Below are 18,488 nucleotides of genomic sequence, written 5' to 3' on the forward strand. Positions count from 1 at the left end.
GGGATTAAAACATCCGGATTACTGCGAATGTGACCGATTTGACGTAACTCTTCCGCAGGTTGCCAGCTCGGCAGCGTCACGCCTGACCGTCACCTACCTGTCGATCCTGGGAACAGCAGTGACTCACGGCGGAGTGCAGCACATAATTATGATTGTCAGAGGGGCCTCGCGTTCAGAAAAAAAAACCCAACACAGGACTGAAAGCACTTTGGATCCATTTACCACGAATTTCAAGGAAAAAAAAAATAACGGTGCCACTTTTGACATGCTTTGATGTTAGGGGCTTTTATTCCCAGGCCTGCAGAAAGTGGATGAAGCTCCTCATACATATGAAACTGACATGATGGAAAAAGAAAAAAAATCGAGAAGGGACTTTGAAAATGACATTCACTTCAATCCGACTGTGTTGTTGACCGCGAGCAGACACGGCTCAGTAAGCAGGTACGGCTCAGCAAGCAGGCCCGCGTATTCTTAAGTAAAGCGAAGTAAAGTGGTTCCTGTGTAAAGAGAAGGCAGGAAGGTAAACAGAAAGGGAAGATGGTTAAGCCATTGTGGGGAATACTTCCATCCGCCCAAAATCACCGCTGTCGTACACACAAACTGTGTGCGGGCCACAGAAAAGACTATTTTTATTGTCTTTTGATTTCTTGTCTTAGGAAAAGTCTTGAAACAAGACGAGAAACTTCTCTGACACGCGTGTCCAATCCCAGCTTGACAGTTTGTTGTGGGAATCTGTCGCATCTGCAACCAAAAGACCACGTCAGTCAAAGAAAGAGCTCGGTACACACACCGTCACGTCAAATCAAAGCTGCAGTCAAATTGTCGAGCAGGTCTGGATATTCCTCGTGTCATGGAGGGGGTCTGTACTCTGGTGATCGAGCGGGTCGATTATCCTCCAGCCCTCAGGTGGGCAAGCAGAATCGCTGAAGCGCACTTCCCTCTGATTGTGTGCAAACGGCTCCACCTGGCAGCTCCAAAGTGACTGATGACGCAAAGTGCTTGAAAGCTGCACAAGCGGTAAACGCGCTCTGTAAGTGAAGTCCATTACTGCAGGACTGTACGTCTGGAAGCACACACTCTTGTCACGAGACCGCGGGGAAGAACCGGCACATGCACCCATCAGCCGTAACATTATGACCAGCCGCAACAGCACATCCACCAGCCTGGTGTTCTGTATCGACCCCTTTTGCCACAAGACGCACCGTCGAACAGACTTCTGAAGGCGTGCTGTGCTATCTGACACCATAGATGTTACCGCATCATTCCAATTACGAGCTGTGGCCCCCACTGCACCACCGCTCTCGTACTTCTTTGAATGGCTTTTGATAGATATTGACCACTGCAGAGCAGCAGCGCCACATAAAAGCTGTAATTTGTCAAACAGATTCTCAGATTTGAGCACTTCTCAGGTCAAAATGTTCCCTTCCTGACTGATGATGTGTCGATATACAGACATAACCAGTGCATTTCACTAAATGGCGTTGATATACGTCGTTAACAGACCGGCGCCGTCGCTCTTACCTGTCCCGCCTCTCTGAACCACCAGGCTGGTCTCCGCTCCGACCGCACACTCCTTGAGCAGCTCCACCACCTGCGAGTGTGTGAATCCCTGCACCGGCTGCTTGTTAATCTCCACAATCAAGTCTCCCTCGCACAGACCGGGGCAGCCCTGAGGCTCCAGGATCTGCTTGACCCGCTGGCCCGTGGCGCTGTCCGCGATCGTGAAGCCAAAGCCGTCCGCGCCCTTCACCATGGTCAGCGTCAGCAGCTCGCCCTGCGTGGCCCCCGACGACGCCATGGAGACGCTGTCCGGCGGCGTGGTGCCGGTGGTGGGCGGCAGCGAGCCGTCCAGGTGGGTGTCGCCCGGGTGCGCCGTCAGCAGCTGCTGCTGGGCGTTGACCTGGTCCTGACCGCCGTCCGTGACGAAGCGCGCCGTGCGCGTCAGGTAGTCCAGGTAGTTGTCGTAGCCCGACCTGCCGTTCACCATGATGGGCCGCTGCTCCATGATGCCCAGTGGCGAGATGATGGTGGTGGTGGTGGTGGTGTTGTTGTTGCTGTTGGCGGCGTCTTCCGGGTCGTACGGCAACGGGTAGCCGCGACACAGCACCAGCGTCACGCTTTGGCCGATGGGAACCGACTGGAAGAGCTTGACCACGTCGGCGTGGGTCGTGCCCAGGACGCACACGTCGTTGATGTAGACGATGACGTCGCCTGCAGAAGACGGAGAATGCAGAATGTTCAGGTTTAATGACGGTAACATTAGAAATAATGGCGGTACATATGAGCAAGTAGCACTATTAACTTCATGATTAGATAATAACCAAAACTCACGCTCAACGTCCTATTAACTTATTTCATCTTGTGCTTTAATGAGACACAAGTACACAATTAAATCGTTGCTAACTTTGACTGCAGTTTTCAGCTATTGGTACACAGCAACAGCAATTAATCCCAAATGACTGAAAATGCATCTCGATATTACCTCTGAATCCATCAGTACATTACGTGATCCTATACATTCAGAGAGGTAGAACGCGTGTGCAACTTCCTGTTCCACCACTTTTATGTGTGAATGCGTCGATGGATGAGGGAAAACTTGGACACCATTACAAATCTAAAAATAGATGTGCAAAAGAATACATCAAAATAACTCTCACATGTACTCCAATACATGTGTAGGAAGAGAAATCTGATAACAGGTAGTGATAAACATAGATGTACAGCTAAATACACTAAAGTAGCATCAAAATTATATATCATCAGGCTACAAAAATAGAATAAATAATTAACAGGTAGAAATACAACCAAACCATGGGGCAAATGAAGGATAAAGGTTCAATATCAGGAGTTAAATTCACATGACAGGTCCGCTTCAGCCAATCGGACAGAAAACTGTGTAATGAACCTGCTGAATTTCAATACCAGCATCAAAATGGAAATTGAGGGTGATTTTAGTGACATTTCTGATGTCAGATGTAAATTACTGTCCATTTGTGTGATGATGAGCAACAATGAGCAGCACACAATAGAGAAATCAGCCTTCGTGCTATCCCTCAACAAAACATGTCATAAAGCTTCCTGCAGCTAAAGTCTGCTGATATTTAGCTCTGAATATCACGGCTTTAGTTCTTTAACCAACTCCTCAGCGTTCCTACCACTGTGGTGTAAATGGATGTCGATTGCAAAACACGGCCGTGTGAATGTGAAACGTTCCTGAAACAAAACCGCAAAAACTATGAGCTTTCACACAAAACTTTATCGTGTAAACGAGGTTTCTATAATTCACTTTTAAAGTGAAGTCTAATGATTGATTCTATAAAACTCCAAAAAGCCTTTCCCCCAGTAATTTAGCAGAGTTTCTAATTATCTGAGTTCTTTTCTAACAGTTTTGACCGTATTACCAATGTACAATACTGTAATTCATGTATTTTCAAGCATGCTTTACCCTATTTTTTGGGCTACAAGTCTCTCTATTTTTAGTTGTTTGGCCAGTAATGTGACTTACAGTATATAAGAAATGACTGACATATTCAAAAATACAGTTCATACCATCTGTGACCACTAGATGTCACTGTACGACAGCAGGAAGCTGCAACAGAACCACAGAACTGTTACTGCTGTATTTGACAGAAAAATGTCTCCAAAAGGAAGACAGATGAAATTCTGAGTCTGTGAGACATTGTGGACTAAAATTGTTTCAGTTATTTTTCTCACCTTCAGTTTTCTTTCACTGTAATATTACAATTTTATCGTACAGAAGGAGATCAACTTTCGAGTCCGAGAGAAGAGAAACTGAGGCACGTTTGAAGGCAACATTTCTTCTAGGTAATCGGCTGCACACAACAACACCGGCACTGACATTTCTCCACATAGACGCCACCACAGATAATGTCTTATCTGCTGTTTAAGTGTAAAATAGCACCAATGACAAGTGGCTAAAATGTTTGCCTTTTATGGGCCCGAATGGCGATAAAACCTCGCTCACAATTAAACGTCGGCACACACACACAGATAACACACACACACACCAGGGAGTGTAGCATTTTGTGCTCTGTGGAGGGTTTTTTTTCCCCGTAAAAACTTTGGCCATTCAATCCACCTTAAAGTCTGACAAACAGCATTACCTGCCACGATAATGAAAACAATTATTTTGTAATTGCGAACTTAATTGTGTTGCTCTTTGGAGAGAGGGCAGGGTGAGGCTGTGTGTGTGCTTGGTGAAGACACAATTGTAAAGCAGAGCATGTGCTCCGGTAATTGGCTCTCAACCTTCCCATCCAATTCTCTTAAAAAAAAAAAAAAAAAAAAAATGTGAGCGGGAGGTTATAACGGTGCGTCACTGGCACTTTTTCGATCTCCATGGCGGCTGGATGGAAGTTAAGATATCACTGTTGCACGCCGGCGATCTGCAACTTTCAGCGTCTCCGTCGGTATCGACCACGTGAGCTGGCGGCGGCCCGACGTGACGGACTTTCTAATTAATCTGGGTAAACGCGGCCGACATTTGCCTTGAGCAGCGGTGTCGGGATCAATAAGCGAGCGCCCCGGTAGAAAACAAATGATGGTGCCATGATCTGGCGGCAGCCTCGCCGCCGTCCCTGCATCTTTCAATCCCCGTGACCGGAGAGCGAATACAGAGACATTGAGAGAATGAGCGTCAGGAAGTGGCAGACAGACCGTGATCGTTTGGTCTTTCTGCCAAAAGGCTTGACAATATCCGCCTCTGCCCTTGTTAGTCCCAGTCGCTGCTTTTGGGTCGGTGATCTTTAAATGACACAATTTGCAATTTCACTTGGCAACGCGCTTTTATCCGACGGGACGCACATCTGAGAGTTCAGTGAAATGTCACTGGTGATCCTTCACTGATGACTATTTTGCACCCGGTGCAAAGAGGAAACGTCTTTAGGGTATTCTAGGGTACGCTCTTTCTGCAGCAGATGAGCTTCCACCCATCTGTGCTTCCGAGGACATTCTGGTGATAAAACGAGGTACAAAAAAAAACTGACAACTCAATTTAACAATCCTGTCAAACGATGCTGAACCCTCTCGACTGTCTCAGATTTGTCGAAACATTACAAGACGCACGAGAGTAAGAACACAGAAAGTGGCTTTCTTTGACATGTGCAAATCTAATTCTGACAACTTTAAAGCAAGTAAAGGCTTTTAGTGATTTTTTTTTCCTGTTGGGAAGCGGTGATTTAACGTGTGCAGCTCCATTCACAGACTTTGACAGGAGGCTAATTGCTCTCAGGACTTTGCAGGTTTCTTTCCTATTCGGCCTCGTTCACACGACGATATTTCGAGTGAGAGTTTTTGCCTGTTTGTTTCAGAAAAGTTTCTCATTTACACAAAAGCGATGTCCATTTCCACGAAGGGGGTATATATATATATATAAAAAAAATCAACAATATTTAGGGCAGTTTTTCTGAAAAGTTGCATCAACTCCCGTTTCCACGGTGACAGAGTCAGAGCTTTTTCGAAGAAGTGGTTTTTTATCAGTTATTCGATATTCCTCCCAAATAAAGACACAGCGATGCTGCAGCCTGCTGCTCTGTCACTGCACTTTTTGGAAAAAAAAAAGAAAAAAGAAAAAAAGAAGTCAAACTTGCGGCCTCCCCTGAACAAAAGCGTCCGCCACGCTGAGGCTCTTAACTGCTTTGTTATAGCGGCCCCGTCGTCGCAGCGGGGCCACCGAGACCTCTCATTATGTTGATGGACTCGTGAACACACCATTAGACAGAGATGAATATGTCAGAAGGAATATGCCCGGGTGGCCCGGTGACTGATGGCGCCGGCTGAGAACGGCCTCGGTCCCGAGGAGAGCGCGGCGCACGGCGGAGGTTGTGGTGATTCGGAGCGTCCTCCACATTTTAATGGACAGAGAAAAGGCTGTTTGATGACGGCCGTGCGTGAGGTTCTTTTTCACCGTCTTCTACTCTTTTTATCCACGTCGGCTCTTTTGGTCTTGTTTATATGGGCTGCTTTTATCCCAACTACAGAACCTGATTCATATTACTGTCTGGCCTTATATTTGATGAATCTGCTTATAGTTTCAGACTTTTTTTGGTTGAATTTGATCCATGCAGGACGTTACGGTTCGCCGGGATCGGCTCCAGCGTCCAGCAACCTTGAACAGGATGAAGCACAGAAGATAGATGGGTTCAAAGCAAAACCGACCAAAATAGTTCCCACGAGAAGTTACGTTTGTTTAATTTCTCAATTCCTTCTTGTTTGGATGTTTGACGAGGTTGAATTGCACCTTCACATGTGTATTGTTTGTGTTTTTCATTCTTGTGAAATTAAATGAATTCCTCTTTTCTGGAAAACAAATTAACATTGAACATAAAAAGCAGATGAGGCACGTAAAAGCGATTTTGGGGCTCTGCTTTGATGATTAAAAGCACCCAGGCTCAATCAAAACCATATCAGACCATTAGAACCGAAAGGGGCTAAAAACAGAAAAGATGAATAAAAATCCTCCTCACAGCGTCTTGAAGGAATCTTTACCCTTTTGCCCTCAGGCAGGGGCTCCAGTTCCCTCGGGACCAAGCAGCTTTCTCTCAGACGTGTTTCCCTTTTGAACTCTGACCCTGAAGTCTCCACTCTACATCAACTATTCTCAATCTGAACTCCTCCACCCGCTGACCCCACCTCTTCTCATGCACATCCATTTTATACTATACATTGAGTGCATATTATCATTCTGCATAGTCTTGTATGTAGTCTGTATTCATAATTACCCTCTATATATCATTCTGGTTTAAATGCAAAATGACTATTTGTTACACTCGTATATGTGTAATGAATGCAATACGAGTCATAATCCTAAAAGAATCAACAGCGCCAAACTTGTGGCCTGGCATACCAACTACATTTTCTTCAGCATCTCCGTGTGAACAGACATCAATTTCAAAACGTTGCTGTGGAAACGTGGCGTTTTTCTGACACATAAGCAGTTTAGTTTTCAGTTGAAATATTGCTGTGTAAACCGGGCCTCATTTATGTCTTTCTCTGTTGAGTTTACATATTTCCTTCAGTCCATAAGTGAGAATATGACCGTTCCTCTCAGATTGTCGACCCGTCCATTTCATATTTCGATGAAGAAAGGATGGCTAAAGACACTTCACTGAAAACCTTCAAATGTATTACAGTCGGATTTTTATAGCAAAGCAGATCTTTGAGTCGCCATGAGCTGCTACATCTTTAGGAATTCTGTTGAGAATATTAAGTGTGTTTTTGATAAAGAATGCATAGATTCTGGCATCCAATCCTGCAAGCCACACATCCCCAGTGAGCCACACTGTGCACTTTCAACGTGAGGAGTTCAGTAACTGAATGAGAGCTGCAGCAGTTTGATGCTCACTGTACCAACAGACCTACTTAATTTCCAACACCGCCTGCGGCATTTAAAGTGAACCTCTCAACCCTTTTTGCTTTGCAAACATATAAAATACATCAGAGCCAAAAAAGCTGCACATGAAAAATGAATCCCGGCCAAATTCGCAGCCGGATGGAGCTGCAATACAGGCAGTCGTCATGTTATAAATGAGATAAATGATCCTCGACATGCTTGGACTGTGTAATCACATAGAGGAGGCCGCCAGGAGGGGTCAGAAGGTGGGAAGAAGCTAGAAATCTCAAATTGGGAGTTTCACACCTCTGCAGGACCCGTGTTTCCCTGCGGGGGGGGGGGGGGGGGGGGGGGTGGAGAGAGGAAGAGGAGGATGGCAGAGAGACAGTGGGAGAGTGATGGAGTGATTTCTCACTTATTTCTGGGGAAAGAACAGCCCAAAAAAAAAAGAAAAAAAGAAAAAGAAAAGAGATGGGGGATTCTACAACAAAAGCATGGAGGATGGCACGAGATGATAGAGAGGCAAAATGCTTTCTGTGCAGTATTACGTGCAGGATTGTCCGGGCAAGCTTTAGTAGTCACCAGGGGATCTATTTTAGGCTGCTGCACCCACGCAGAAAAAAAAAAAGAAAAAAAAAAGACGTTTATGACCGAAGAAATGTGCGAAAGAAGGAGTCTATAAGAGAGCAATTCAAAGGTGTTTTAAGGAGGAGGAGTGAGCATTACTACAGAGGAAACTCCCTGCCTGGCTTACATTATGTGTGATGAATGACCGCTATAAGCTCTGCCTCTGCACCGCTGCAAACAGACAAGACGCGTCGCTGCAAAGTGAGAGCGCCACGAGCGCGCTCCATCTATTCCCCGCCGACCTTTACCACGGACGCTTCGTCTCTGCCGTGAACGTTGGGCGCGTGGATTCCCGTGCACGTGTGCTGCAGTCCCAACCCCCATGTGGCCATAGCCAGGAGTTATGGGGCTTATAACGTCCCTTTCGTGATTAATGGAAGAACAAATCTCCGCAGTCGTATCAGAGGCACGCTTGCATATGAGGATGTGCCGGCTCGATGCACGATTCAGTGTCTGCGAACTCACGATGCATGCAACATATGCAGGCACAAATAGTGGATTATATGTAAGTGAATGACCCCTACTGATATCTGGGTTTCTTCAGAATTAAGTTATAGAGTAACTCTGTGGTGGGAAAGCATCTCTTCCTCCCAGCTAGTGCATCATGGGAGAATCTGTACGCCTTTGTCCTCTCTAATACTCTCTTTCTATCCCAGAACCTCAGTAGAAAATACTTCTTCTGCCCACGCTCAGTAGATGGACAATAAGAACCACGTTTCCTCCAGCATGTCATGACTCCCAGTCCATATTCTCCTGGGACCTGGTAGTTTTATAGTTGACAGTCACCGTAATGACAATCCAACATTTGGTCGTCTGTCCATAAAAATGTTAACATTTATAGCGTATACTTCTCTATGTGTGTGTGGTTTCATGAAAAAAACAAAAAAACAAGGAACAGCAGTTACTCGTGGCCCAAAACGCTAATTACATCAAAACGTTGCCGTGTAAATGCGAAACGTTTCTGAAACGCAGAAATGACGTGTTTTCCCTTGAAACATTGTGTAAAGAAGACCTAAGGATGTTGATGTATGAGTGAAATAGAAAAGAGACTGCGATGAATCCTACATATATATTCTATATATATATGAAAAATAGATATTCAAGGAAGAAAAGTGCAAATCAATCCAAAGAGATGCCAGGTGTGAGGTGTTTTTCTTGTCCTTGGGGTTTCGCGTCAGTTCAATATTCGGCGACCGGCTGTGAACGATGTCACTGTGCGTCGCACTGCCACTTCTAACCAGAGGCTTCCTGAGTGGATGAAGGGCTGCTGTTGTTTGTAGCACCGAGGCTCCGGCGGAGTGTGAGCAATGCCCGAGGCTTACCTGTGGCCATCTTCCCGTCGGCTGCGGCGGGCCCGTCGGGGATGACGCTCTTCACCTGGAGGAACTCGTCGGGCTCGTCGCCTCCGATGATGGTGAAGCCGAAGCCCATGTTGCTCTTCTGGAGCGCCGTGGATAAGAAGCTGCCTTTCAGCTGCGTGGGATCCCGCGTGAACAGCGGCTTTTCTACAAAGGACACAAAAAAACGAAAACGATTAACAAAACCTCCTGCAACACGATGGTTTTTGCAGTGGAGCTGGTGCGGGGCAGTGCGCACAGGGTGGAGGAGGAGGAGGAGGAGGAGGAGGGGCATTGGTAAAAGCTTATCCATTCATTTACGGGATGTGGCCACAGGAAAACTGGCAGGGCCGAGAGCAGAAGAGCAAACTTGGACAACAGGTGGGGGCGGCGATGCTTAAAGATGCAGGTGTGGTTGAAGTATTTTGGCTCCCGTGCAAAAGGCCTAAACGCAGAATCCTCCTAAGCTAACCGTCGGTTCCTGGGAGAGAGAGCGTCAGCGGTGCGGGTCTTCATTCCGGCCTCAGAAGCAGCAAAATTCAGCGGATGACATGCTGTCAATCAGGGAGTTCAGCTCCCCGAGGAGGAGATGCTCGGAAGGGGAGGGAGGGGGGGGGGGGGTTTAGAAGGGAGTTTCTGCAGGAGGGTGAAAAATGGAAAGTTTCTGAAGGAGCGCCATCAAGCGTAGCGACACACAGCTAAACCTCCCGTCATCTCGGAAAAGGTCAGAGTTCACATCCCGGGAAGCCGCCGTCCCATGCCAGGTGATGCTGCTGGTCACAGCGTGCGATCATCTCACGAGTCCTTCGTCCGCCTCGGGGGATGGAGGAGGAGGGGTGCGGGGTGGGGTGGTGGGGGGGGAGAAAGCTCACCAGCGGACATGCTTTACAAGGAAAGGTGCGCCGGGCCAGGCAAGCCATGAGAGCGGCGGTCAGCCCTCCGTCTCTTCTCTCCCGGGCCTACTTACTGACAATGTGCCACAGGGAGACGGGGCTGCACACGGGCTGCTCCACCACCACCGTGCACGCCGCGGCGGGTAGCGGCTGCTGCTGCCGCTGGTGTTGGTGGTGATGGTGGTGGTGGTGGTGGCCGTGATGGGGGCACGTACTCATCCCCCGGGTCAGGACGCGCCTGAGTGGCGAGGCGCTGGCGGAGGACGAGGAGGCGGCGTAGACGGCGTTGAGGGCGGCGGCCCTGCGGCCGAGAGGCGGCGAGGGGCGGGACAGGTCGCCGAGGCTGTGGCAGCGCTCCGGCGCCGAGCCGACCTGGGCGAGGAGCGAGCGGGGCAGGGAGGAGCAGCGGCTGGCATCCTCCACTGAATTTGGAGGAGGAGGAGGAGGAGGAGGAGGAGGTGGAAGGAGGACGGAAGTGGAGAGAGAGGCGGGAGGAGAAGTGAGAGCCTCACTTGGACGTAAACGTCGTGACACAAACCTCCACTCCACCCGTCCAGACACCTGGGTATTTTTTCCCAAGCTTTACTGGAAAATGGGTGAGAGTGAGAGCTGGAATCAGGCAGCAGAAAACATGAATCAACAGTGAATCACCTCTAAAAACCACGTGCGTTTGTTTGTACGACACCTTTTCAGGGGAACAACCTCGATCTGTTAATATGAGCCCATGTTTGTGTCGCAATGGAGATTCAGGCTTTGTTTGCTTGTAAAATGTTTTATTTTTCATCGCAGGTCTACTCTCAGTCTGGTTTAGATGGTAAACTTACATAAAGGGAGCATATATGGGCCTCTACTGGTGATACTACCCTGTAAGCTAAGACATATGTTTGGACAGGAGGCTTCGTGCAGTTCCTGGATAAGTATCAGGCATAAATTAGTCTTAACGAGTCTGTAACCAACAGTGAAGCGCCTCAACTCTGCACAACTTCAATGTCTGTGTTCTCTCATTGCTAACGTTTAGAGCGGATTGTGTGTGTGGTTTTAACAGGCAAACTGCATTGTACATTGAGTTTCTGCCATTTCCTTGTAATCACACATCGTTTTCAAAACGCTGCGGCCTCAGTTAGCAACTTTATTTATGCAAGACTTGACAGTCCTGTTGCAAGTTATTGATTATCAGCTGCTTTACTGATTTTCACTGATCGTTTCTGATCCTCTGCAGTTTGATTTCTCGAAACTCCGGGCCCTGATTGGATGGACTACTTTCCCCACACGTGACACCTTTCAAACTGCAAGAAGTGTTTCCCTAATGTTCGCTGTATATAAAAGTCCAGTCTGGCCTAAAACTGAGGGAGCGAGGCCTCCATTCTGCCCCAAATTCATCTGGCAGCCCGACGACGAGCCAAAAATACAGGCCGAGTATTAAAGCAGCCTCTTAAGTGACAAGAAGAACAAGGAGCCGCGCGGCAGATGGTACGACTCCCACAAAGCCCCGATGTGAACAAGGAGAAGTCGGCCTGGGATTTACATGAAGAGAAAGAGAGAGACAGAGAGAGAGAGGGGGAGAGAGCAGCTGAGACGAGATGAATCCAAGATGGGTATCCTCAGCTTTCAACAGTTTTCATATGAAACCGTCTGCTACTGGTTTTACATGTAAATTCTCTCTCTTCTTTAGGTGTTCTGTAGGTTTTTAAGCTTCGGTTGAATTGATCCTTTTTTTGCAAAGACCATCTGTAATTAAAGCTATTAGAAGAACCTTAATGTAGAAACTATCGAAAACATTGATCTTTTAGCAAATTTGTTAGGAGTAACTTACAAAACACCAGACTGAGCGCCGAGGCGAGGTATTGGCATGAAAACCCGGCTGTTGCTTAAAGCCATGCTGTCAGGGTGAGTTTAGAAAAACACAACAGTGTTTTCTGACATTTCACTGTATTTTTGCAGCAGGTTTCATTAGGATTGTCTTTATGTTGAAATTGTAGTAATTTCTATTTGTTAATGTTTGTTCCTTGCCAAAATATAGACATTTCTAACACATACAATCTGCGGCAGAACAAATACAAACTTTAAATTGCATAATCAAAGAATATTACGGCACTATTTTACATGTCCGGCCCACTCGAGATGAAATTGATCTCAACTAAACCTGATATGAAGCAAGGTAAGTTTCTAGGATGTAAATCTGATTAAATAAAACAATGAACGTTAATTCAAATTACATTTGAGAGGATCGTTACATTTACTGCATTCATGGTAGGCAAAGATACAAACATGGAAAAGTAGCAAATGCCTGCGTATATGTTGGTTTAATAAATCTGAATTTAGGCTTGATCTTTGGGGAAATGCTGAGAAATGTCAAAGTTAACAAACATATGAAGGCGTCCGGGTGTTCTTACCTCTGTAGATGGCGGGAAGGGGCAGTGAGGACAGACCCTGGCTTTGCATCTGCTGCTGCTGCTGGAGCCTCCTCTTCGCCTCCAGGACTGGATTCTCAAACTGGGTCCGCCTATTTATATGACTGCGACCAGATCGGAAAGAAAAAAAACCCCAAAAAACAAAATATTAAAACATCACACACGCTGCACTTAATCGAGCCTCCCGTCTTATAAACCCGACTCTCCTTCTGCTCTGGCTGCGATCGTTAATCAAACGTTACGTAACGTCCACCGAGTGGCTCTGATGAGTAAAAGGACAGAAAACAATGGATGACTGGGGCCTTTTTTAGTTGTTAACTGGAGGAAACCTTCACAGGGATTCCCTCCAACGTCTCACGTTATTGTTTTAATTTAGCGTCAACGGGGGAAACAGCCACAGACCCCAAATATCGTCATTCATCAGTGTGACATAATTAGTCATCATTATTTACTTTCTTCAGAAACACACACAGACATACACACCCGCACACGCACACTCCTTATCTTTTAATGAACGCCGCAGCATCGCGGTACTCATCACAAAGCAGCTCGACGATATTTTTACATACTTATATAATTTCAAGGTCTGGAAATGTTCTTTTATATTATTTATGGAGACAATAAGAGCAGCTGGAGGCGAGGCAGGGCAGCGCATACTGCAAGTGTCATCCTGCAGGGTTTTTTTTTTTTTAAAGCAAAGTCAAGCCAAATAACCCCCCACCACCCCCCCGCCGCCGATTTGGATAAAAATAGAGCCACGTCCCTGCAACCTGGAGTGGAGAGCCAAAAAGTGAGAGGAGGCACCCTGAGCGGGGAGAGGACGCCACGCTGCAGCTGCTCGGACACAGATGAGGAATAGTCGCCGCTCCCGAGCTCACCTATCTGCTGCAACATCCGACCACCTTCCCGACACTGTCTCGAATCCCTAAAGGGAGCTGTGCGGACTTCGTTAGTCCAGCTTTTTTTTTTTTTAATGGTCCCATGACCTTTGTTGGTGTCTTGGGTGGTGGAAAGCCATAGTCTCTCGTTTGCAGGTCAGCGTCGGCTGCTCATGAGTCTCTCACCCAGGACTTTCTCATCAGCCAAGCGCTGGTGAGAAATCCCCATGGTGTGTAACTTAGCAAATCTTATTAGCAACAACTGAAATGACAAAAAAAAAAAAAATCGGGCCGTCGCTACGCAGCGGTTTACAGGTCACACGGTGACACCAAGGTGGAAAAAAAGAGATAAAAAATATTTAAAGCTCAAGGCCATAGAGCATCAGGAGGATTGTAATCGCCATGAAAAATGACTAAAGGACAATCTGTGCAGGAAAGAAGGAGACGGAATGAGAGATGTGAGCTGATGTCATGATACCCTGCTAATGAACATTTTATCTCCTTTTATTCTTTCTGTCCCGCTCACATACGTTCAATAATACAGGAAATACAGACAGAAACACACACACACACACTTTTACCCACACCCTGCAGCCCCAGTTTAATACCGTCAAGCTGAAAGACTGCAAGCCGCCACCTTTTGTGGCAGAATCATCCTTCAACCACAAACACGCTTCGCTCGGACAAAGTGAAAGGCATAATTGACCACTCAGTGGTCATAATGTTCTGGCTCATGGGTGTACCTGCCCCATGAGTGATTCAGACAGCAGGTAAGAGAGTAAAACGTCTCGCTGCCGACAGAAGGAGTATTAACATGTGATTAACGCCGCAGCCTGAACAGGAAATCAAAGATAGACTTACTCCACATAGTAGCTGCCGTAAATGGGGTCATCGATCTTCTCCCAGCCGTACGGAAGCTCTGCAAGGAAAAAAACAAAACAAAACAAGACAACTGTAATGAAAGCGTTCGATGAACTTCCAGCGGCAGCGAATTGATCGTGGCATGAAAACGGCTTTAAGTTTACAGCATAATTTAACAATAGTTCATTAACAGAGTCGCGGCGGCGTGTTCGACTGGGAGGAATCCGTGTTCCTCCGCAGCGTGAACATACTTTAGAAATCTCATCTTTCATGAAAAATTGATGGCAACATGACACGGGATAAAAAAAAACACGTCTGCGTTTCCACGGCAACTTGTCACAGTGAGTGATTTAAAGAGGCTACTGGCTCTTTAAAGGAAGCTGCAGAAATGAAAATGCAGAGCAACAGCAAATATTGATAGATCTCGTGGCTGAGTTTAAATCTGTGAAATATTTATGCCGTGTAGCTTCTCCGAGCTGTAAATATTGTGTTTTGATGTGGGAACTTTGCATAGATTAGCAGCGCGGGCGCGAAGGAGCCGGAACCTCGAGGCCTGTGGAACCTTCAGTCGGAGAAACGTTATCGACCAATAAATAGCAGGCGACACTCAGCCGCTGACAAATGACGGACGGATTTAAAAAAAAAAAACACGGCACTTGTGGTGTAGAATTTGAATGACATATCAAAGTGTGAATGTCAAGCGTCAAATCATTGAGCGTGAGCAGTGGCATTAAACACACGAGAGGCACTTCCACCACTGGGCAAAACTCACTCGCGTAATTAATCACCGACGCCATTATTTGTATTGGGACTCTGGAGCGAGACGCTTTCAGGAACGATTATTAACAAAGTGTAAAAAGCAGTCTGTAGGCAGAAATGCCCCAGCCAACACACCATATGAGGAAAATATCCAATTCCAGCGGAAACATTCAAAACACTGATTGCAATTATGCTTGTTACACAAACACACACGCGAAAAGGTGAATCCATAATTTACTAGTTTCACAATTTCAATCCTGTGGATCAGTGGAAGTGCATCAGAATGATTTCCTTCTACTTATACAAACAATCAAATACAAATCAATTTGGTACCAGATTATATTTTTACAAGTGGCTGGAAGCTATTAACCTGGAATGGAGCTCAAAAAGTGAAAAATCAGTTTGATATCTTGCATGTTTCGATGTTTTATTCCCAAATTCTGATGCATAGTTTTTATTTCTCATTTACATAAATTATTCTGGTCTATTCCTATTTATTAAATAATTAGTGTGTGATAATTGATTTTGTGATGTATTTACACATCTGTGATACATAATTTGGAGCAATATATTTGAATATGTAGAACATGTATTTATCTACTTATTCTAAATGTGTACCATCTTTTTTGTATAGTTTTGTATTTAATTCATCATTCTTTTTTAATTGTTTTGTTGTTGAGGACCACAATGGAAATGAGTTATTAAGCTCTTTTATTACTTTTTTTGTGTCAGCCTCTGGTTTGTTACATGCCATCATATTGATAAATATATATTTGTACGTTTTTATTTTGCATGTACATGTGGAATATCCAAATACATTCAATCAATTGAATCATTGCTCCGGCTGCTCCCTTTTCATTTTTATTTTTTTTAACACGAGCTTCCTCAGTCGTGGCATACTGCACCGACGTTTTCAGTTTTTTATGCCACATGCATAAAAGTTTGTAGATCTACAAGTAATTTTTCAAAAAATACCCAACCTCAATAAACACCCATCTTAGGCCCTGTTTGCACAGTTCAAGTGAAAACGTGTCCTTTCTGCGTTTTCCTTTGAGAAAATGGGCCTCAGTAAAAGTTGATTATGCAGTATTTATAGCCTCTTGTTGTTTTGTTGTGTACAGAAGAGCAGCTCACTAAAGATTATCGGGAAAATAAAGAGGATACACTTTTCACGAGCACAATTAGTCTAAAAGCAGAATAAAAATACAATAAAAACACCAATTAGATGCCAACATAAAAACCTGTTAACATTATGAAGGTCAGCAAAGGTATTTTATTGTTAAGGGATTCCATATCTGAATAGTTTATAGTGAAATTTCCTTTCGGAAATATTAAGAGACGTCCTTGTTTGTAATAGTAATGACAGTGAATTAAATCAAAATCAACTTGCTTCACTCTCCCTGGCTACATTACGTTAACGCTCGTCAGGCAATCTGCCAATCAAACAAACTCCTGAACTGTTACAAGCTGCTCTGCAGTGATCGATGAGGGAAAAAGGGCTTTGTGCCGTTGAAGCGTTATTTCTCCTTCCAGGTAATACGTCTGCGGAGATTTCTGCACCCAAAAGTAACTTTGGAGACTCGTGAAAACCTCAAAGCCCAACAGACAGTAAGTTGTGGTGCGCCGGACGTTTCCTGTACGGGTGGAGCTGCAGGATGTGTCGCCTCTGCTCCCACTGATCAAAGCCGGTTTTGTCTTTATGCCTTTTACACCCTGACAGTCCTCAGTCACACTGGACTCTCCTCCTCTTCCTTTTCTGAAACTCTTTTAAAAAACAAAACGCCCCTTTCGCTTTCCAGGATGTGAGCAATTAGCATTTTAAAGCATATTCCCACATGTAAACTTGGGTGTTTTCTTAGCATAATAGTTCAATCATTCAGAGCTAAGTTTGGTACATGAGTGGGGTGGTTGAGGGGTTGTGGGGGGGGGGGTCAGCCCGCCTTTGATAAGCGAGGATGTGAAGTTAATCAGGACGAGAGCAGAGATCGCGGTGCACAAAATGCTTCCTAATCAGGAAGGCGAGTGGCCGGGGGAGGGGGGCGGCGGCGGCGCCGAGCACATACTGTGGCCGCCGCATACATTGAAAACGGCTCCCTGGCCTACTTTGCGCCGTGCACACACTCGCATGCCGTGCCGCGGAAAACGCCGTGGCGTGTGCCGCATGACGCCCCCCCCCCGAAAACAACCGATTAAACTTCGAGCGGGACGCACGATGTTTTGCCTGAAATGCACCGCAGGTTTGAGAGGGATGTGACTGAGCGCTGCGAGCGGGCTGGCGGCCCACGGGAATACCTTCTGTGAACGCCGCCACGTTTCTGAGCCCATCTCCACTCATTAAATATGAAAGGGAGTGTTTCATGTTCGCACCTTTACGGGGTGCTACACACACACACACGCGTGCATGCATGCACGCACGCACAGACGTAGAGATTATGATACGTACTTTACACACGCGTATCGCTCTGCATACACACACAAATAGAGGAGATCAAAGGGCCGTCGTGGATCTCAGCAGCCTTCTAATGAAAAGCTTTTCCATTAAAATGTCCAGAGAAGAAGCTGCAGGGAGCTCGAAATGTCTCTGCCTTCAGTAACAGGACGACTCGGCAATCCTCTCTCTTTAAGGATAATTGCTGCATTGCCGTATGTGGGTTTTATTTTCCATTCCTTTTGTCAGTTGTGCTAACGCCGGTGTTCGTCAAATCAAACTGCGAGCTTCTGGTGGCACGACATGGCGACGAGGGCCGACGGGGAGAAAGACACCAGCGGTCAGACGATCAGACGGACTGGAAACGCACAACTTGATCATTTAAAAAAACACTTTCTTTCGGGAGGTAAAAACAACTGAATGTCAACAGCAGATCTCTTTCAATCTCTTGACAATTAACTTTTTGAGTAACATTTAAATCTCAGCCAGTTTGCATGTATCCAACATTTCACGCTCTGGGGGCTAATTACTGGAATAAGACAAAAAAAAATAATAATTCTTTATCTTTTTTAGAAAATGAGTGACTGTCAAATACAAATCGACCAAGTCCCAGGAGAACATGGACTGGGAGTCATGACACTCTGGAGGAAACTTTGTCGTTTTCATCTACTGAGCATGTGCAGACGGGCTATTCACTGCAGTTGCTGTGGTGTGCATGCACGGTACCAGTGTCTCCTCTGTCTCTGAAACGTCGGCGCGTGACACGGTGTTTCAAGGTGCAGACGCTCCTCTCAGTAACAGGAGAGGAGGAGATTCGGCAGGAGCTGGACGCCGCTGTTCACAGTGACAAAGTCCATGCTGCGTCACGGAGAACGAGGCTCAAGGCTTTTCCCCGGTACGGACGCCAGCCGCGTCTGCATTCTTCGCCCGACATGTCTCCTCG

General features: G+C 46.1%; 1 protein-coding gene across 1 annotated transcript in view; it reads right to left on the reverse strand.

Moving 5' to 3' along the window:
• magi2a (membrane associated guanylate kinase, WW and PDZ domain containing 2a) overlaps positions 1 to 18,488 on the reverse strand; it is a 229,291-nt gene that overhangs the window by 34,073 nt on the left and 176,730 nt on the right. Inside the window, 4 exon segments of the mRNA XM_080518115.1 lie at positions 1,522 to 2,211; positions 9,301 to 9,483; positions 12,602 to 12,723; positions 14,359 to 14,416. Coding sequence (XP_080374241.1) covers positions 1,522 to 2,211; positions 9,301 to 9,483; positions 12,602 to 12,723; positions 14,359 to 14,416 — 1,053 coding nt within the window.

The sequence above is a fragment of the Blennius ocellaris genome (genome assembly GCF_963422515.1).
Source record: "Blennius ocellaris genome assembly, chromosome: 22".
Taxonomy (NCBI): domain Eukaryota; kingdom Metazoa; phylum Chordata; class Actinopteri; order Blenniiformes; family Blenniidae; genus Blennius; species Blennius ocellaris.